This window comes from Squalius cephalus, assembly GCF_949319135.1.
Source record: "Squalius cephalus genome assembly, chromosome: 14".
Taxonomy (NCBI): Eukaryota; Metazoa; Chordata; class Actinopteri; order Cypriniformes; family Leuciscidae; genus Squalius; species Squalius cephalus.
Window position 1 is genome coordinate 18,798,078 of NC_137135.1, and position 22,010 is coordinate 18,820,087.

General features: G+C 38.9%; 2 protein-coding genes across 13 annotated transcripts in view; both read right to left on the reverse strand.

Annotated features, from left to right (window-relative positions):
• Positions 1–124: 124 nt before the first annotated feature.
• pdlim3b (PDZ and LIM domain 3b) lies at positions 125–11,143 on the reverse strand. Of its 3 annotated transcripts, none has more exons than XM_079892555.1 (8): positions 10,614–11,090; positions 6,203–6,354; positions 5,692–5,776; positions 4,547–4,734; positions 3,720–3,902; positions 1,488–1,615; positions 1,111–1,222; positions 125–970 (listed from the first exon to the last, which is right to left on the reverse strand). In XM_079892555.1, exons 1-8 carry the CDS (start codon positions 10,704–10,706, stop codon positions 781–783), a joined length of 1,131 nt encoding a protein of 376 aa, XP_079748681.1. In that variant the 5' UTR covers positions 10,707–11,090; the 3' UTR covers positions 125–780. The 3 variants fall into 3 exon arrangements, with proteins under 3 accessions (XP_079748681.1, XP_079748682.1, XP_079748683.1); XM_079892556.1 differs by lacking the exon at positions 4,547–4,734 and adding an exon at positions 4,180–4,247 and having other exon boundaries at positions 10,614–10,894; XM_079892557.1 differs by lacking the exon at positions 3,720–3,902 and having other exon boundaries at positions 10,614–11,143.
• A 3,667-nt stretch (positions 11,144–14,810) lies between these two features.
• Positions 14,811–22,010, reverse strand: part of sorbs2b (sorbin and SH3 domain containing 2b) — a 52,236-nt gene continuing 45,036 nt past the window's right edge. For 7 of the 10 annotated variants that reach the window (XM_079892546.1, XM_079892550.1, XM_079892547.1 and 4 more), the window contains 7 exons: positions 20,010–20,855; positions 19,104–19,250; positions 18,080–18,193; positions 17,384–17,449; positions 16,972–17,021; positions 16,735–16,841; positions 14,811–16,470 (listed from right to left, as the gene is read on the reverse strand). In XM_079892546.1, the coding sequence (XP_079748672.1) occupies positions 16,409–16,470; positions 16,735–16,841; positions 16,972–17,021; positions 17,384–17,449; positions 18,080–18,193; positions 19,104–19,250; positions 20,010–20,855 (1,392 nt within the window). In that variant the 3' untranslated portion in view covers positions 14,811–16,408. The remainder of the gene's footprint in view (positions 16,471–16,734; positions 16,842–16,971; positions 17,022–17,383; positions 17,450–18,079; positions 18,194–19,103; positions 19,251–20,009; positions 20,856–22,010) is intronic. The other 3 variants (XM_079892543.1, XM_079892545.1, XM_079892549.1) reach the window with 2 other exon arrangements.

Genomic DNA, 22,010 nt, shown 5'->3' on the forward strand with positions numbered 1-22,010 from the left:
TGAAATTTAGGATTTGATCTGCACAGATGCCTAATATGTAAAATCAGAAATGAGAGAGTTTACTCATGGCTTTTCAACAAGAACTGGATTTAGGCCTTGAGAAAGAGATTACACCTGGCATTAATTTGATTTATTTTTTTGTGATTTGGATCACAAATGGTCATTTTGGGGATATATAATGCTTTATAATCATTACACTGAAACATACACATGTAGTCAGAAACGCATGTTTCCACCTTGCATTTGTAGTGTAAACTCTATCTGTCCTAAATGTGTCCCGAACCGCAGTGAAGCAACCAAATATGCACCTATGCACCAAATGTGATTGTTCAGGGACAAGTTGTGAGAAAGCGCACCAAAGAAAGTGATTCAATCTTTGCTGGATTGCTCTAAAACATGCAGATTATTCAAAATAGATGTTTTTATTCTCTTGTAAGTCACGTAAGCCACGTAACATGGATTTGTTCATAGTGTTCATGCCCTGCACTCTGTTGTAGAGTGTGGCAAAATAAGTTGGGAGTGTCTCGTCAAAATCTGAACACAAGTCAACACAGAAGATCAATTTGAAGCGCATGTTAATACCAGGTGTAAACAGTAATGATATGATCACTTAAAATGCTGTGGTATACAGGGTCAAAAAGTTGCCTTGCGTTCTCTTTTATAAAATAATATGAAGTTTGAAGGTTCAAGCTCTATTCTTACACTAACCAGATAGGGCAAACAATACAAATTGTCTAATTTCAACTGTCAGTTGTGTGAGTTCTGAGTTTCTCCGTCCCTCTAAGCAGTGGGATATACAGTAACTAGATCATGTCCCTCAGGTGGGGTCATTCGCATTCGGGCATGGGCTTCACAGTACAACTGTCCCTCCACAAAAAAGTAGCCCTTCTGCTTCAAGTTCACACCACAGTCTGAGCACACGAAACAGGCTGGATGGCGGTACTTGTCCCGAGCTTTCACCACCGTTCCTCTGTAAGCCAGTTGTAGAAACAGTTTCATTTAATGAAGTAGTTAAAATGCATGAACACAATTCAGTGTAGAAGATTTTGGTAATATATTATCAAAGAAGACACCATTTGTGCGGTATCATGCTGAATGCTGAATACTCACACAATGCCGGTGCCACATTTATCACAGAGAGGCAGCTTCTGCAGTGAGGATGTGGCCGCTTGTGGTTTTGACACTGGGGCTTTTACACTTCTAGTCACCATGGGCCTTGTGCCTGTCAGAATAATAAAGGAAAGAGGCTCAGATCCACTTCGGGAATGTGAAATGCTCCCTCATAAAAACTCATCTGAATCCAGACCATTAAAAGATCAGCAGGCTCTGACTGATGTCATTAGCAGAATTGCTAAGGGATATTGAAGTCAAATTGAGTATAACTTTGACTTCTTCATCAGTGCTACTAGCTGTAATTTCTGTCTTATGAATCCAACATTGCACCCTTCTAAAGATGAGTGGTGCTGTAATAAATAAAGGCAGCTCACCATCACTCTCGACATAGTCTTGCAGGGCCTTAAATGATCCAGACTGACGTGGTTCATGTGGCAGCGCATGGTCCTCTTGGAGCATACGGTATACATGGGATTCTTCAATGGATGTCAGAGGTTTAGGGCTGAAAACGGATAAAAGGCAGAAGCACACAACGTTTGTCCATTCAGTGAAAATTACCATTCAATGTTATATAAAAGTTTGGCAGTGCACATTATGAGTATTAATGCCGGTTTTTGGCTGAAAGAGAAAAACGACCGAAAATATGAGCCGGAAATAAATGCCGCCGCACCCTTAGTATTCAGCGCTCAGGTTTCACTCTCGCTCTAACCGTTATCAGCGCGCTCTATGCTAGGGGTTAAACGGATCATAGTAGATCCGTGATCCGTACGGACCAGGCCCCATGGTTCGGCACTGGTGTTTACTGGTTAATTGCTAAGTTTCACCATCAATTCAGTACTCGCTCACTATTATCTGCATGCACAGCACAGCCGCACACACCCGAAGGCCGCGCACATACACATAGAGAGACAGCACGTGAATTGATTCCTCTTTTGCATCTCTGTGCTCTTGAATGGACACATACACACAAACTTATGTCAAAATACCAGTCTCAGAAAGTATTCTTGTAAACACAGTCGGTTATGTCTTAAATGAACGAAACGAGATGAGAAAGAAATCGGATGTGCATCACTATATTAGATCCGTGCATTCGGTCTTAAAGTGACAGCAATCTATAAATACTTGCTGCTAAGTCATTAATGTTAATCAAACAACAAAACACAGCTTTAACAAAGATTAACTTAATTTTTACAGTGAACACAATAATGTTTTTGTTTTTTTACATTTAGGCCTATCATTGCATGTCTGTACCGGAATTCAAACTTACTTTATTTGTAACTTTGTTATGCTGTGTTTAGTGTATTTGAACCCACCCACCCCTCTCCCAATTCAGTATCATTAAAATGACTGAATTTCATTAAAAAGTCTAATATTAATACAATTATACAAAAATAAGCAAATGTAAACAACAAATTTTGGTTTTGGTTTTTGACAAAGCGCATCCAGAATTTTTGGTTTCAGCCCAGAATTTTTTATTTTGGTGCATCCCTAGAATTTTAGTTAAAGGAATGTCCCAGATTTAAAACAAGTTAGCATAAACATGCTGTTGATTACCACAGTAAATTTTGACCTGTGATGTCTATGGGACAAGGCATTCCAGATTGCCTGGTAATACCAGACTCTGCTACTTCGCTTTGCTTCGTAGACAGAGTCTGGCATGGCATAATTGAAAAGCGTTTTCTTTCTCGCGGGGGGGGGCGCTTGTCTGAAGTTTAAAATCATTGGTTACCCATAAGCCAATCACATAACGTTTGGTTATGGCGTGTGTTATGCGCATGCTCAGCCGCATCTAACTTCCACTGTAAACACATGTATGATGCGAAAACAAAACCATCGAGCGAAATACCGGAGTGAACATGGCTGTGAACGACTTTTGCAGATTATGTGAAGTAAATCTACGCATCCACGGTACAATCAGCGTCTACATCACGGCTCTCAGCCCGCCCTCTTGTTTGTTGATTGGCCGGCTGTTTTCAGGCCGGAGGAAAACGGAAAGCTATTACGCTGTCTCAGACTGAGTACAGAAGCGAAATGAAATTGAGCGGAAGTAAGAAGTCTGACGTAGTCAGGCTACATTCCAGAGGGTTTAATAGCAAAAACTGAAAACCAAAAAACAGAAAACCAAACACATATTTTTGTTTTTCCATACAAAGACATATGTTGTTTAAATTGCAGGGCTGTCTAAATCGTTCTTTCCGCAGTGAGGCTACTGCATAAGTCGATGGACTTCTAGTTATGTAGTAAAAGACACCGTGTTTTCTGGCTTTGTAAGAGGCTAACTGAAAAGTTAGCAATCAATTTTATCACACTAGTCTCATATGAACCCATAACGTTTGTATTAAGTGCATTTATTTTAAATAATAGTATTTTTTTTCATCGAGCATTATTAAACTTGATAATTTATTACTGTAAACACAATTCATATTGAGCAAAACCTATTAATTATATTTAATATTTAATATTTTATTAATATCAGTGTCTTTTCCAGACCTGTAGAACATAACTGAAAGTTTTCCCTTTTTTTCCCATGCTTACTGTATCAGCATGAGCTGGTACATTTGTAAGGTGGTGTAAAGCAAGCGTGATGGAAACAAAGCTCTGGTTACCTGGGCGATGCCTGACTGACTACAGTGGACATCTGAGCCTGCTGCAGTGTGTTTGAAACATTGTCTGCTGAGTATAATGCAATAGGGGAGTTATACTGTGCAGAAGGAGATGCCTTGGACCCAGCCGATGGGGTGCCAGGCATCTGAGCTACATTTCCCATCAGCGTCTGGGATGTACTGTCACTGGAGTTGTGTAAGGTCAGTGTATAATAGCCAGATGAACCAAACCAGGAAGCAATCAAATCAAAGGGGCCACATAGAGGAAACAGAAAATGACAAACAAGACAGAAAAGAATGGAAGAAGTAGTTAGAGATGTACATAGAGCTTCAGTATATAATGCGCTTCTGCTATATAATACATCAGAAAGTTTGTTCTAAGTTATATGAATGTAAAATATAATAATTCTACTGTGATTATGTGACCATAATGACTACATGCAGGGTGCTTTTGTCTAATGACCTCCTTTGGCTTGCAGTTGTGAAGGGCTTTGGTCTGACATTAAACTTGTGTTCGAAGTAATCAACGTCCTGTAAGACATAAGAGTGAAGATGTTAATAGACAGGTGAAAGGAGCAAAAGTCCTCCAAGATCCAACACTGCAGGCCCAAATGTGGATATTTGTCTGCTATAACGTGCTGGTATTCAGCATTAAATAAGGGGTTGGCATTTCATTTTCATCATTTTCTATCCAAATGCTTATATTCAGGCTGCAGGAAGTCTTGTGAGGACTTCTGGCGTGTGTTAGTGGTAAGTGGACAGCCGGTCTACAGCAAGCAGAGGGAAGTGTCTTAGTCCATATGGCTGGGGTGATCCAAGTTGGCACTCACCCCTCAGGCTTTTCATGCACCAGACCCCGGATCTGTCCTTGCAGGGCGTCCTGGATGTTATCTTGAGAGTAGAGGCCTATGGGAGTGTTGTAGGCGGAGCTCACCACCTGTGTTTTGTCATCCAGACTGGCGGCAGCCACAAAGGGCTGTGCTCTTCTGTTATGACCTGTGCCAATAGGTTTATACTCCTGCATGTGTAGGACAGATGGACACACTGCATACTTAAAGCCCCACACAAACACCACATTCTCCAGATATGTCCTTTTGTTAAAGATGCTTAACTTCTCGAAACATTTTTAATGGTTGCATATTTTTTCATTTAAATCTGGCAAATTATATGCGTTTGTGTGTATGTGTGCATGTGCGTTTGTGTAAGTATTTATATGGCTTTACTTTAAGTTATATTGTGTTGGACAAGGACAAATCTACTTTTGGTCAAACAAAACATAGCAGACTTGCACAATTTTTAAAGGGATACTTCACCCAAAAATGAAAATCCTCTCATCATTTACTCACCCTCGTGCTGTTCCGCATGTATATGACTTACTTTCTTCTTTGGATCACAGAGATTTTTTGAAAAATAACCCATTTCTGTCAGTCCATATAATGCAAGTGGATGCTTGGAACCCTCAAAGTTGACACTTCAAAAACCACGAAAAACAAACACGACAGTAATCCATATGACCCTACTCGATGATGCAATGCCTTCTGCAGTGAAATGATAGGTGTGAGTGAGAAAAATACTAATATACTTTTTAAACTATAAACCAGCTTTCGGCCTACTGTCATATGTGGGTTCATGAGTTCCCCCTTTATGTAAACACCAGGACATTATGAAACTCATGCGAGAAGTGATTCGGAAGCACAAAGGACCGTCAGTTCTTGCGTGAGTGCTTCACAATGATTTTGTGTCAATATTAAAAATTTTCACACACACCTATCTTCGTTTGTGTTATACATGAGAGAGAAAGGCATACACATCTGGGACAGCATGAGTAAATGAGACCATTTTGGTTTTTGGGTGGAGTATCTCTTTAACATGCCTCATGCACTCTAGCATTTCTTTAAAAAAATAAAAAGTCTTTAATTATCCATTTTATTGCTGCATGTTATAAGCAGATACAAATAATGAGCTGTGCACTTACTTGCTTCTCTGCCTCCAAATTGATTTTGAATGGGTTTACTTTCCCCTCTTCTATAACCTGAGGTGACCACATTTTAGTTTCTGGCCTGCAACACATAATGCATACAGTTAGACACGATGTATTCGTCTCCTGTGAAACTGTAAAAAAAGATCAAAGAGCACTAAGGGGTAGGGGTGGGGGTGGTGGTGTTGGTGGGGGTCATTACTGGGCAACAGGACCATGACCTCTTCTAGATAGTAAAGTAACGTCAACAGTCTGGCATGTACAAGCCAGGTGGTTTATAGGAGGGTATTAATCACCGAGGAAAGACACATTCATCGTTGTCATAAATAAGGCTCTGTGCGTACTGATGGACACTTTCATAGCAAGGGGTAAAGACAAATTCTTTTGGGACTCCTGCTTACAGTTCTCTGTAACTTTAAAAGGAGGTGAGAGAACATGATATAAAGTTGTTGAAAGACGCCTAACGCTGTTTGTAACTCTATCCTTTAATGAGAAAAGCTCATGGTACCTCTCTATCTTGAGGAAAAGCTGATTGGTGGAGTCTTTGATCTTGTTCTGAGCTTCAGCGTGAGTCACACCGTCTGTGGACACTCCCTGGATGGCCAGGATGATGTCTCCGGGACACAGGTTGACCCGAGATGCCTTACTGCCTGGAGTCACCTGAAAGCAAGAACCTTTTTTGTTTTAGTGTTTATTAATAATTCATGATTTTATATATATATATATATATATATATATATATATATATATATATATATATATATATATATATATATATATATATATATATAGTGGGGGAGGTTTCACTGCATTGTGTTTTCAGAGTATTGAACCTTGAAGATGGTATACACGTTTTTCAAAACCAAGAAACCAAAATGAATAGAACATTTCTTGGACTTAGATAAAAAATCTCTCCTTTTATTATGAGCACATTTCAATGACCCCTAGATTCAATGTAACTGGGGGTGGTTTAGGATCGTGTCCGCTCAGGACAATGGGCTTCTACATCACTTTGGATAAATATGCTAAATGGTTCTTTTTTTTTTTTTTTTAGAAACAAAGATTTGAAAGCATTCAGATTCTTAAGATCAGATGTGAACCTTCTTTTAAAGTCACAGTAAGTTTCCAGCAATCCATGGAACAGTTTAGACCTAAACAGAAAGTGACAGGGGTAGAAACAATCTGTTGACCCTCTGGTTTAGAAGTGGACTAAAAATAGCACGGCGTGGATGTGTCAGTCAAGGCCGTGTATCGCCCTCGGGGGGAACACAGTCAGGCCTATTGGCGGTTGATGATCTGACTGTTCTGGCATTCACCCTGCAGCCCGGTGTTTCTCTGCCCTCTCCTTCCATCATGCTCTCTTTCATTAATGGACTCTGACATCATTCCTTACTCCTCTCATCACTGACGGCTCATTTTCTTAGGTATTCTCATCGTCCCCCTAGTCGTTTATCTCATCACCTCGTCCTGTGTGCAGGTCTCGTTCTGTCTGCCTCCTCCTGACTCAGCTGCTCTATTATATCCCAGTACCGCTGACCTTCTTCTTTTTAGGTCTGCCTCTCAAGAGGGGAAGATTTATACCAGGTCAAGTCATGCCAGTTATTTAAGACCAGAGGGTTTTAGTTTTCCATCATCAGTGCTTAATGTCATGAAGATTTGTGATGTTTTATTCCAAATGCATAATTTATTGACCGATGAAGCTAGCAGTGATTAAGCCTGTTTCCTGTCAAATAACAGTCACTGCGTAATATTTCATTTCCTGACGTCTTTCTCACTTTGTGTACACAACAAAATCACCTTTGTCCGCCTGTATTTTCTAGAGAGAATACATCTTTGAAGATGTCATTTAAGAGACATTGATCTCTGGCCATATTTAAGGCAACAAACGGAAAAAAAAAACTAGACTTTATTTCCCCTGTAGACATCTATTATCAGGGCGCCTGCAGAAAGGGTTGACTGTGAAGAAATAAGCACCCAAATTGTTCAGAATGGACACAATGAAAATGAGATTGTTCCCTTGACACTACTCAAACAAATGGAGGATGTGTTTGGCTCAAAAACAAAGACACTCTGTTTAATAGATGGAAACAAAAGGAGCTATGAACTGAGATGAAACCATCGAGTGACTGGTATCTGAGCTTCAGTATATACAGAAACATGAATATAACAGTTTTAGCTATGCAGCACCTGTGCAGAAAAATCCCCAAGGTGACACAAACCCACAAGAGAAGCATGTTAGGGCAAGCTGAGCATTAGACAATATGTTCAGAGCAACATCAGGCAGAATGAATTAAAGGGATAGTTCACCTAAAAATGAAAATGTATTTACCCTCATGTCATTCCAAAGCCATGATTTTCTTCAGTTAAAAAGGGGTCAAAAAAATACTTTTCAAAGTATCTTATTTTTTGTAACACAGCTATTCCTTTAATTTTTTTCTGCTGACTGAACCTACGTGGAAACCGACACGAGGGTGATTTAAATGATAAAATGGAAAAAGCTCAAGGTTGATGCTCAACCATGAACTATCCCCATCATGCCCTTTAGCAAAACACTAAAGCCCAGGTTGTTCCAGGGGGAATGTCCCAGTAATAAATGTACTGTGTCGCTTTCGGTAAAGTATCTGCTCAATGACTGGATTTAGTCATTTACATTTTTAATTCAACAGTATAATTTAGACAGTCTGATTTGGCTTCTCATAAAAGCCCCATCTGTGCTGGCATGCCCGCATCAATGGAGGCTAATGTTACTCGAATAAGAACATCAGGGCTCAGAGAATGAGAAAAGAACCACCTTGCTGGCATCAATATGTGTATGATTACAGACAGCGGTTATACAAAGAAACCACACATATTCTGCATTAGTCATCAGTATTTCTCTGCTTGAAAACATGATATATTTAGCTTTCAGGTTCTGGGTATTGACGTACACAAAAATAAGAAACGCTCATTCTAATCCATTTAAATTATGTTTGAGCTGGTTTTATTGTTTTTGTTTGAAATCAAATCCAATGCCATTTTCACGAGGATGGAAGTTATTAGCAAGGAATGTTAAATAAACCTGATTGGTTTATTTTAAGAATGACATCATTCTGTTCAGCTGAGACTTCACATTTAGTTCACCTAGAAGTTCATTTTCCCACTAATGTGGCCAAAAAACCCAGTGATGCATTAGAAAAAAATACTTTTTTTTTGGACGTTTCATGGTTAATAACTTTGTATTATCTTGGAATACCATGGTATATTAATAAGTTAATCATTGAAAAACCATTATACCATCTTATACCAGCACTGTATTATGCATCCAACCACATTCTTTTTCTTCAGTTTTCTGGGTTTTTTTTTTCAATTCATATTTCGTAAGACCTGCAGTTCTGCTTCTAATCAGAGAGTATGAAGACAGTCATTTTTACGACGACCTCTCTGTTCTCCACTGCATTTTTCCCCACAATTTATGGTGAATGTCAGAACTGGCTTTCTTAAGTATAAGAATATACTTGAATGTCATGATCAAAGAGCTGCTGTTGATGAGACTGAGCCACTAATCAAACTGCTACATTCCACACATCAGAATGCAGCACTGTTCAGACACAGGCCTGGATAAGAGACAAAAGTCATTATGTAGATGCCGTGTAGCTACAATACATAGCATTTTCCCCAGTCAGACTCCCAACAGATTTCTGAGAAGGAGAGAGACAGCACAAGTTTGGTTATAGGATCCTCTTAGCCTTCACCAAAACTGTGCAGTTGCAGAGCATAAATCTAGCATGCCATTGTACCTGTCTCTTATTCAGTTCAAAATAATTACATATATGAAATGACACGCTTTCACCACCATCCAGGTGATCTAGTGTCAGGCATTTATGAACAATCCTAGTGGATAAGAGGTCTGTTATGGTGCTGACATAGTAACTTAAATTAAAGAGATTGTTCAGTTCATGTCTCACATGGGTGCTGTTAACCTTTGACCTCTTCTTTTACCACAAATGTTCAGACTTCATTGGCTGTTTAAAATATTTTTGGACTAAGAGCTTCGCAATTCATTCAGACAACAGGTGTAGAGATCCCCTCTGGAGCCTGTGTGTGTGTGTGTGTGTGTGTGTGTGTGTGTGTGTGTGTGTGTGTGTGTGTGTGTGTGTGTGTGTGTGTGTGTGTGTGTGTGTGTGTGTGTGTGTGTGTGCGTGTTAGTAGCTAAGAGAAAATGCCTCACAGTCATTTTTGGAAATCAAAAATACAGTCAAATCAGTGATATTGTGAAATATTATTACAATTTAAAATAATGTTTTTTAATATATTTTAAAATGTAATTTATTCATGTGATGCAAAGCTGTATTTTCAGCATCATTACTTCTGTCTTGTCACATGATCCTTCAGCAAGCACTCTGAGCTGATTTGCTCAAGAAACATTTCAATGTTGAAAAAACAGTTGTGCTGCTCAATATTTTTGTGGAAACCCTGATTTTTTTTTCATTATATATTAATGATATATATAATGCATTTGTTTGAAATAAAAATATTGTAACAATTTAAACTATCACTTTTGATCAATGCATCCTTGCTGAATGTAAGTATTCATTTTTTAAAATGCACTACTAGAGAAAGTCACATAATAACATCAAAAAAATATGTGAGTCAATATAACAAACATAGAAAGTCTCTATTGGGAAATGATTCCCTGACAGCCAAAGATGTTTCTAAAAATGAATGTCAATTTGAACTTGTGACTCTAAAAATATTTCTCTGAAATGTTTCTCACTGTCCTCCTCAGTAACGTCTAAAGTAAGGTCCTGGGAATGTTTTTTATGATCCACCCACTGGTTTCTCATGCCCACGGCGGTGTTACCCAGCACATCAAAAGCATCATTATATCTTGAGTGGACTGTGTGAAGCAGCAGAGACTTTAGCCAAAGGCTTTCACTTACCCGAGTTATGGTCAGCGGCTGGTTGAAATCTTTGCCTCCTGAAAGTCGAAATCCCCAAGGGGCTGGCCCGTCCAGTACCACGTTCTGTGGCATTTCTGTCTTGTTCTGTTTAGTCTCTTTCTCAAAGTTGAACTTGTCTCTTCTTATTGGCGAGGGATCTGCAGGAAGAAGAGAATGATCAGCTCTATCCCTCCTACCCTGGACGAATTGCTCACCCTACCACGACTGGAAGCCAGTGCCTGTCTCTGAATCCCTTTTAAGCATGAGTGTGGGATTAGGAGGGTGAATGAAAGAAAGATGATGCCAGGATGCCACTCCTCTTGTGAGGTCATAGGGTAGACTGAGGAACTGAGGGTTCAAACTCTCTCCCCACCTCCTTCAGATCCAAACCTTACACCCTTTATGATTAATCCTCTTTTCCCAAAACTCTTAGCTGTTCAATAACTAAAATCTCCCTTCGCTCTGTCATCACCCTGTGTGCTGTCTAGACTTTTCTTTCCTTACCGCTGGCCAGACACCTGTGCCTGAATGAGAGGAGAACTCGTCATGAAATTAAGGCTGAGCGTTGAGTCAGAGCCTTTGCTGTCGATGAGCAGATTGAGCTATTTACAGAGCACAATAACAAAACCATATCATGTCATATTGTCATATCAACACAGCACTTTTTTAAACATCTCCTCTTAGGAATGTAAACAATTTTAATAGCACAGCCACATAAGGGAACAACTGTGTGGATTTCAGTCCAAGTGATAATTCTCTCATACAAGAAAAAATGCCTTAAGGCCCCTTCACACCAAGGATGATAACTACAAAGATAATGATATAGTTCTATAAATCGTTCTCAATATTAAAGAATAGCAGAGTTCACACCACAGCTACGATATCGGCTCAGAGAAACGAAATCGAATCACTTTCAGAACGATTTTATCCAGCTGATGGACGATACAAAATATTGACAGCCAATCAGAATCCATTCTGCTGTAACGAGCTCGAGCATCGAGTCCGCTGGTGTGGACGCTAGTTATCTATAGGGGAGAGTGGGGTGATTTGTGCCAGTGGGGGAAGTAGTTCCACCCTTGTTTCTGGAAAACCATAGAAGAAATTGGTCATGTGACCACATAATTTTGAAAAGCAATCACTTTTACTCGTCCTCCAAAGAAGAGAGACACATGGCATGAGAGTTAAGCACATTTTAGTGCAAAAAACTGTTTTTTCCCTTTAAAAGTAAAATTTCTATGATTAAGGTTTTTTGATTGTAGTGTCTGAACAATTATAGACAAGTTTGAAAAACATTTCACACATGTTTTAGTGCTTTAGTAGGCTACACAATGAGTCTATACAGTTAGCATGATGTTAGCTCTTAACTGCTGGATCATGCTAGTTTTTCAAACTTGTGGGTCTGGGGTGATTTGTGCCAAAGGGCCTGGGTTAAGTTGTGCCAGATCCAGACCACCTAGACCTACATTCTCACAGGGGATAATCTTGAGAAGTGAGGAGATGGGCATGCCTCATCAGTGTTTTACTTGGGCCTGCCTGTTATTTGTTTAATTTAGCTAACACTGATTTCAGTTTTGAGTTTGCACTATGTTATTAAAGAGAAGTTTTATTCCGTTTTTTAAGTGGCCTATGTCACAATAGGATGTTTAGAAATTAGCCTAGTCACTTTATTCTTATATGTTACATAATTGACAGACAGCGCTATGCCAACAGGCATCTATTGCCAAAGCCTTTTTGCCTGAAATGATTCACAAATATCATATATTGTGTTGCTATGGTGCTCTTAATGGTTGCTAGGGCAAAGCTTGATAGCTTCACAATGATCCTGAGCGACTTATTGGTCGTCTGAGTAAAATGAGCCTGCCCCCTTGTCTCTATGACACTGTGATCCAGAGTTATGTTCAATACAAAATCCCTATGCAATTGACCATAGTGAAAAACGCATGCTATGGTATCCAGGGTGACAATATCTAAATAAACCTTGAATTAGTAATTTTGTATTGAATTTATCTTGCTTTCATATAGCAGTATGGTTTATAACATTAAAATGTTCTGTTTTACTTCAGAAATCACTGGCACAATTTACCCCCAATGTATTCCCCCAAAGGCACAACTTCCCCCACACCAGGGGCAAGTTGTGCCATGAGACCACTTTTTTTCCAAGAGCTATATTTCTGAAACAATTTATTTCAGATCCAAAGTTATTGTTCTCAGGGATGCACCACATCCTGAAATATATGTACATCCTTAAGTTGAAGGCATTACTGCCATGGCCTCACTTTAAAGTCACTTTGAGTAAAAACTGGCACAACTCACCCCACTCTCCCCTAGTTATCGTTCTTGGTGTGTGGACGGACCTTTTAATGTTTAGGGTGGTTACAACTTACAGCCAAATACTATCATTGTCATTTGCTTTGGATGATTAAACATTAGGACCAAGTGGCATGTGCAAATAAACGACCTTTTCTTCGAACTAACTTTTCTCAATGACTGTTACCAACTGGTGTTTTTTAGGTGACTTTTTTATCGCATGTACAGAGTTCTCCTCAACTTCACACTCGCACAGTACCACAAGTGAAGTTCACCAGATTGATATCTAATAACGTCTGACAAACAGACGTAAGTTAAATCTGGTTCAGTACTCGATCTTACATGCCACTGTGCTGCTTTTCAATAGCTTTTCGACTTTATGTAAATGCGTAACATGGCATCATCTAGAGCATGCGCACCAGTCAGGTTTATTTAATACATTTTATGATTTTAATAAAAAAAATCTATATTCGCAAATGTTTCAAGAAAGAAATAGAACATTATATTGACTCATACGATTTTTTTATGAAGCAAAGATCTACATCAAGCCCATCTAGTGAGCAATTATTTGTTACATTTATGATGTCTTTTCTTGATTTAAAAAAAAACAAAAAAAACAAAAACATTGCAGGTAGACATCATTCATGAAGTAAGTGTCCAAATAGCCTACTTTGATTAACAGAAGTAGCCAAAACTTTGGATGCCATTCATTATTTCAGAGCTGCCATAAGGAGTGTTTCTATTCATCAGTAGGCCTACTGCGACACATAGGCACCCCATTAAAAAAAGGTGTCCCCATATTTTTACACTCATGAATATGGATTTGGCAAACATTTCAAAATTTAAAATAGGTCCAGCCCCTGGCTGTCGTCATGTTTATTATGCGAAATACAGGCACATGCTCACGATGCTTGTTTCCAAAGTAAAGTTTATGTAGCCTAACTGCACAGAGAGGACTGTGTACTTGTATGTGGCACTGGAGTGGCCTGTGTGCTCTTCATTTGAAGGCCAAACATTCTAGCTTGAGAGCACTTGTATTGTAGGCTTGAACAGCTCCTTGTTTGGTGTGCCAGGGAAGGGCTATTTGTCATGGCCTGAGCTACATCAAATCTACGAAACCAGAACACCAGAAAATCCTTCTCTAACCCAAGTCATCACTTTGTGTACCTTCTAGTAATTAAAAGGACAGGCCATCCAAAAATTTAAATTCTGTCATTTACTCACCCTCACGTTGTTCCAAAAGTCAAGGGGGTTTGAAATGACATGAGAGTGAGTAAATTATGATTTTGGGCCAACAGATTGGCTTGGATGTTAACAAGGTTTGAGCTCTGTTCCCAGATATTTATATCAGAGAGCGTGTGAGATTTTGCTCCAGTAAAAACAAATGCGGGAAAAGCACAAAGTCTAGACAGAAACCCCTTCCTCCTGTGAGTGAGCTGGATGGCTCTGGTTCTTTCTCTGGGACAGAAACTCAGACAGGCTCTCCACTGACCCTCTGTTTACTGTGTCCCCATGGCAGCAGGAGGGACAACTCCAGGACACGATGTGGCTGTTTATAGACTGGACGGTCTGCAGGGACTAGATTGCTAACAGAAGGATGATGTCCAGGATGGCACAATTATCCTTACGGAGACTGTGAATCCCACTAAGAAAATATATGACTTTATTTATGTACTTTTGCACAGAGAAAGAAAAGGCAAAGAAAGACTTTAAAAACATTGATTGCTTTTACTTTTTGGAGAGTCTAATTCTATATATTTTTTTGTGTATTAACAAATGGGTGGACATGTTGATTTACCAGCAGCAATAGTTTAGCACTTTGCATGTCATGTCTTTATATAATTCAGTGATGTGATATTCTGTCTATTCTTGACCGGTGAAATTAGTCCGTTTTTATCCAATCAGAATCCATCACACACTCTAGCACCAAATGTTCAATGCCAGAATTATACTAGGTTTAAATGAATGAACATATCACAGTGTTCTGTACTTTATAAACATTTGTTTCTGAAACATGCATTATTAAAAATGTAACAAGTATCCATGTTATCACATAAATGACGTAGTAGAGTTATGCACCAGGAACAGCTCAGTTAACTTCACTTCTGATCAGGAAGACTTGGTGACAGCTCAGAGCCAGGTGGAAATATTGCTCTGTACAACCATACGCATCTCTTAATAAATTCTCATACTGGTACAATAATGAGTTTGCACTGACGAGCAGTTCTTTATGAAACAACATGCGCAGGATGTTACTGGTACATTAAGCATAGTGACAACACAGAGACTGCATAATTCCATGAGGTATAATATTGCCTAAATTACATATATTATTGGTTCATGTTTCTATTGACTGACACATTTACATTTCTTGCTTTACCGACTGGAATAAAACTGTTAGTCATACAGTCTCACAGGAAGATTGAACATTTGAACGTGAGAGTGTACTCACTGTGCTGAACAGATCAAAGACATAGAAAGTGAACAAATAACAATATATTAAGTATATCATAATGAAACGTTTGCTGAATGATCAAATAAACAAAAATAGATTTTCACGTACATTTCCTCACTCAAATTGAACCAATTTGAAGAATCGGAAGACGACATATACAAAATACATGGCTGCCAATTGCAGTTTAGTAATTATGACATCATGTGCTCCTCTTATTGGCCATAAATAGATTACAGTGTAAACCAAAAGTGATGTGCAAGGTCACCCAACACAGAAATATTTATTATAGGCAGTAGAGACATTAATAAGAGTCAGTTTACGACGGTTAACATGCCCACTTTTGCCAAAACGCCTTTTGTAAGGGGTACTGCATTCTTAAAAACTTTCTCTCTTTAGATTGAAAAACATCAAAAATATTTTTCTCTTATCTGTAAAATCCTTCAAATGCTTAAAGGAATGTCTGGAGGAAGAACACAGAGCCCTAGAAAACCGGAGGTCATTCTTCTGAACCAGAGAGTTTTCATACTAAAAACATACATGTTGGCAGGAATGGTTAATATCCACAGCCTGACGCAAACATGAAACTGCAATACTGTTCAATCTATACGGTCTAGATCAGATCAGACATCAGGTCCAGTGTACAGAAGGGCACCAGTAGATCATTCCTCACCTGTATTTCACCCTTCCAATGAAGATAAACAGGGCACTTGAGTGCTCATATTGTTGAAATTCATCAGCTTAACTAGACGGTAAGCGTACTGATTTTTTCAACTATGAGAAAAATGTAGGCAACCAAATGTTTTAAAGCATTTACTGAAATTCCTAATTAACATAATGGTTTCAACGTATTTAAGCCAAATTACATGAATGGTGCAATAACCCCCTTCAAGGCCATTGGCTTCTGTTTCCATCAGTCCAACAGGTTGATGACTGGAACATGTCATGCTATTTCCAGCAGGAAGCTGTAGGTGACATTGTCCATCTCTCCTCAGTATATGTATGACCATCAGAGATGTGTATTAGAAGAGTCCATTTATAGCCGCTTCACATAGTTCCCAGGAAAGGTTCCGAAAAATTTGGTTCTCCTGCACGTTCCTAAAAAAAATTAATATAGAATGAGGCAGACATAAAAATGAATCTATCTAATATCTAAGTATACATTATTAGGCAAAACAATATTTTAGTACGGATCCCTCGATTTATTTATCCATAAATCCATTGGCCATTGTTGACAGTATTTTTTATTTTTTTTGTTGGAGAATAGCGCCAGCTAGTGGCAAATAAGTGAACATCACTAAAACAGTAACAAGTTGTGTAGTAACAAGCAACATTATTAAAAATGAGAGTTTACAGTCTTACCCACAAACCATCCATCATCACACTTCTCCATGACGTCAACAACATCCCCCTCCTTCAGTTCCAGCTCATCTTCATTTCGTGGCATGTAGTTATACAGGGCTTGAAATCTGCAAGAGGAAAGGCTCTTTAAGTGTGTACTCTACAATAGGTTATATTAAGTAATATACTGGCCAAATCCCAAAATAAAGTAATGTTACCATAAAACAATATTTTACAATATTTGAATAAGATACTCACGCTTCTCCAACACCTTGAAGCGGATCATGAACATATGCTTGTCTTTGGGACTGAAAAAGAGAAACCATGAAAGGCCATTTAAATGTTTCTGTCTCTCATTCTGCTGTATCTGATGCTGAGAACACTGTGAGTTCCACTGTGCTCAATGAGAACCATTAATGCAAAGCCTGAGGCCAGACCTGGATCAGCTGTGTATCTGAACTAGTTTCATGATCAAACCCACAAACGTGATTAAATACAGATTTAAAAAAAGAGTAATTGCATTTTTGTCAAATACGTATGAGATCCAGGACTACCGGGGCTCAAATTCAGGGTTTCTAAGCCATTAAACAACGCATTTTCTAAAATGTGTTTATGGATTTAGAAACCGTTGAGAAATGCCTTAAATCCTGAAAACGAGGACTGTACTCCCCTTTTTTGGAAGGAAATGTGGGGAATAGGCTGCTTGCCTGGCCCTGGGGAGTACACCTTGTTTAAGCTGTGTACACAGGAAAGATCATTGGGACATTCCCAAGAGTAATCCAGACACCCCAAACAATCTCAATACAGTACATGGCTTAAACCAATGCTGCATGAGCAAGCCAATCTCTTCAGCTGCTTTGAGCCACACCAAAAAAAAAAACAAGAAAGGCTGTCAAAATCCACTGTTTGTGATCCAAGAAGTCATGGACATGCAGGAAAAACACTTTCAGACACATTTCCACATGCAGAACAAACAAAATGTTATCACTCTACAGCACTGTTAGGAATTAAATGTTATTTTCTTGACCACAAAATGCACTAATGCATAAACAGACAAGGCCATGGTGTTAAGAGTATCCCTCATTCATGACTCAGCATTCCTCCATATTGTACTGTATGTTGAATATTACTGCATACTGAAGCATCATGTGACCAGACGCTGACAAAAATATATAATATGGCAGTTTATACTCTATCATAATATCATTATATCCACCTATAGCAGCAAAAATGGAAAGAATTGCACTTAAATCAGTGAATTCCCAGGTCAAATACAGAGAATGACATTATGCGTTGTGCAGGGATACTTTGAAATGAGAGAAAACTGAATTTCCCTTGAGTCACACAAGGTGCACATACTCCCTACCCTATGAGATGGTGACAAGTTTTGACCTCTAACAGGCGATCCGCAGGACCTCCTAGACATCACAGGGCTACGAGGGGGCTTACCAACAACCACAACATCACGCCTTAACACAGACTGAAAGAACCAGAACCAGGAGAAGCTGAAATGAGGGTTATGTGCAGTCATATACAAACACAAGTTACAAAAATATACACTACCGTTCAAAAGTTTGGGGTCAGTAAGATAAAACTCAGCAAGGACGCAGTAAATTGATTGAAAGTGACAGTAAAGACTTTTACATTGCTGCAAAAAAATTTGCAAAAAGTACAAATTCAGAAAAAAATTCAGTTTAACTTAATGTTAATCAAAGTGTCCTGAAAATATATTGTGGTTTTCACAAAATTATTAAGCAGCACAACTGTTTTCAACATTGAGAATCATAAGAAATGAAATAAATATGACCTTGGTGAGCATAAGAGACTTTTTTCAAAAACATAAATCTTACCAACCTCGACTTTTGAATGGTAGTCTATATATTAAATAAACGGATTAACATTAATGAGTGAATATACTTTATTTTTGGTCTAAATGTCTCATTATTTACTCAGTTGCCCAACCATCCATAATGAGCGCTGCTAGTTTGTTTGTTCCCTCCCATGCCAGTGGACAGAACTAATAGGGGAAGGCCTATCAAGCAAATTTAAAGGATCCTGGGGTTGTGAGTATTGAATTAAAAAGGGTTGGGTGATTTAAATATGTCTACGACCTACTAATAATTATGATTCTAGCTTCCCATGTAACTGAAATAATTTACTGCATGCCAAACATATGAACTACATTGTTTTGAGAATTATTTATGAATCGTGCACACTGTGGTGCAATAAATCTTTCATGGAAATACATACTGCAAGGATTATGTGCTTTAAGTTATATAGGTCACTTTAATAGGGAATGTTAGTGTCTGTATTACGGAGTGGCAAGACTAAAGGGCAGGGTAGAGGATGATTAGCACTACGACAGTCACTAGCAAGCAGCTTGTCTTTACCTTGACCTTTGGGGAGCGGAGGTCCTGTCGAGAGAACAGTTTGGCAGAGAGAGGGGGCGACTGTGAAACCCCAGGCAATGGGGGGGTGTAGCGCGGGGAAGGGGGAGAGTACTTAGCCGATGAGGGCTGTGTGAACTGCAATGATATCTGTGAGGACAGGGGAGGGAGAGACATATGGAGAGGCATTCTGGGAAACTTCACCCTGCTAATGTGGAGACTAAAACAGCTATACATGCTAAAGATATGTTTGTAATTCTCTACAGATGCTTCAGGGTTTAAAGGTTTAAAGTGTGCATTTTTTCTGCCATTAACGTCACCAAAAAGAACTGCATAAATTATGATCATTGAAATTAATACGAATCTGAGCACTCCACCCATCTTCCATTGTTTGTTCCGAAATCATTGAATTTAAAGGGATAGTTCACCCAAAAAATGTAATTCTGAAGAACACATAGAGTGCATCATCTATGGTAAAACCAGATGCTTGTGTATGCGTCACAAAAACAAAAGCCTAAGTTAAATCTGTTCAGCATATAAAATGATCATATCTTTTCACAAGACTTGGATTAAACGCTCAATTCCTATGGATTCATTTCACAACACCTTTATGACCTTTTTTAGATATTCTAAGTTTTGGTTACCTGGACTTTCAATGGGAGGCACAGAAACCTCTCAGGTTTCATTAAAAAAATTCTTAATTTATTTTCTGAAGATTAATTTATGATTTTACGGGTTTAGAGTTATGGGGTTGGAACAATATGTGGGTGATCAGATGATGACAGAATTTAAATTTTTGGGTGAACTACTCCTTTAATATTTGGTCATCTAAAACATTAAACTCTTCTCCTTTAAGGAAATTTATTTTGGCTTTTCATTTGGGCAGTATAACCACACTGCAAGCACTACCTCAATATCTGAACCCTCACTCTGGGCGGGTTGGACTGGAGCAAACGTATTTGATGTCAGGGGTTCATTTAAGAAGCTGTTGTCTTCTTTCGGCTCTTCCTCTATAAACAGTCTGGGTAGCTTTTCCATTATGTCTGGTTCCTGGCAATAAAATCCCTCCTCTTCTTCGAACGTGCCCTTTGATCGGCTGGCTTTAATGATTGAAACTAACTCCTCACATATATCATCCTCGGGTTCTTTTGATGGCAGAATATCCAATGGGGATTCGTGGGCGTCAAAAACAACCAAGTCAATAGGGCTACGCAATTTAGGGGGGTCTGTCTGGTCAGGTTTATAATGGTAATCTGAGAACAACTGCAGTTCCTTCTCGGGTAAATCAGATTTTTGACTGGAGAGGATCTCTATGACACTGCCAGACCTGGGGCTGGCATCAAATGAGGGTGAGGTGGGCGAAGGAGTGAAGGAGGTGGAGGTTAGATAAAGTTGAGGTGACAGGCTGGGTTCAGGGGACATGTAAGACTTTGGGGAGGAGATGGGAATGAAGTGGCCCTCTTTGAGTGCAGGAGTGAAGTTGCGAGGAGTGAGGGCGGGAGAGTGGCTCAGCATGGAGGATGCGGGAGAAGGGGAGATGGCAGAGTCCAACACTTCATAGTATGGCTGGAAATTGGAAGGGAAAGGTGGAGGTGTAGGGGCAGGGGTTCCTGAAGGAGACAGACCCAGAGTGAGGGCCAACCACTCGCTGGTGATGGCCTGTAGGTGTGCGGCTCTTTGTGGACTAGGAGAGGATGAGGAGAATGGACGGACAGTTGGGGATGGAGAGTTGTAGAGGGTACGTGCAGATGACAGCTTAAGAGAAAGAAGGAGAGAGGAGAAACAGAAAGTGATAGTGATGATACTCGCTGGAAAATAAGAGAACTGATAGTGAAAGTGAATTGTTACGAGAAAATGCTACCTAGAAAAGCATGGTACAAAAACAGCACTTTCTATTTAGTATTCAGTTTGTGTTTGAGTTCCATTATGAGTAGATTATTTACTATTTGGATGTAAATATAATCCCACTCATCATGTAAATTAGATTTCACATAATTTATGGCCACTGTCAAAAGAAATTCTTAATATAATATCCTAGAAGTCACTTTATTTTCAGTATACAGCCATAGCTCTGCTACATAGCAGAAATGCTGTCATTGTGAAAGCTTGTTGCAGTCAAGCACTCAAGTACTGTAAAGGCTCCGCAGACACAGTATGTGGGAAACAGGCCTAAGACAAAAGACATGAACTACAAGGAAGGATATGCCATAATTAATCATTTTTAGAGTAGATTCGCTGTCTATATTGATTTGTGAGGTGGAAACAACAACAAGGTCACTGAGAGGTCATAGCAAATGTAACTATAAACCAGCAATTAGAGTATCCTGTCCTCCCCAGTGCACAATGCTTTTCAAGCACTCTTTGGTAAAATTTTAATTAAAAAAAGTCACTGAACAAAGATGAGCTAGAAGGACATTTTCTGGACAATTATGTGTGTATTTGTGAATTCCTCAACAAATTTTTTTACAAATATAAGCCGTGCACTAACGTTTGACAACTAGAAAGTGTCTAAACACGCTTAATTCTGAACAGTACACAACTGTTCAAACGTTTGGGATCAGTATGATTTTTGTAAGACTTTTACATTGTGGCAAAACATTTCTATTTCCTTCGAACTTTCTGTTCAGTATCACAGTTTACACAAAAATAGTAACCAGCTCTGCTGTCTTTAACATGGATAACAATAAGAAATGTTTATTAAGCACCAAATCAGCCTATTTCAATGATTCCTGAAGAATCATGTGACACTGAAGACTGGAGTAATGATGCTGAAAAATCAGCTTAGCCATCACAGGAATAAATTACAGTTTAAAATATATAAAAATACAAAACAGTCATTTTAAATTGTAATAAGATTCACAGTATTACTGTATTTATTTTATTTTGTCTGCATTTTATCAAATAAATGTA

Excerpts from the sequence above, each read along its gene's own strand:
- pdlim3b (XM_079892555.1), bottom strand. The coding sequence starts at position 10,706 with ATGCCACAGAACGTGGTACTGGACGGGCCAGCCCCTTGGGGATTTCGA. Across the intron at positions 3,903-4,546 it reads GTGCATGAAAAGCCTGAGGG|TGACAGTACATCCCAGACGC; the intron begins GTGAGTGCCAAC and ends ACACAACTCCAG. Across the intron at positions 971-1,110 it reads AAATGTGGCACCGGCATTGT|AGGAACGGTGGTGAAAGCTC; the intron begins GTGAGTATTCAG and ends ACTGGCTTACAG.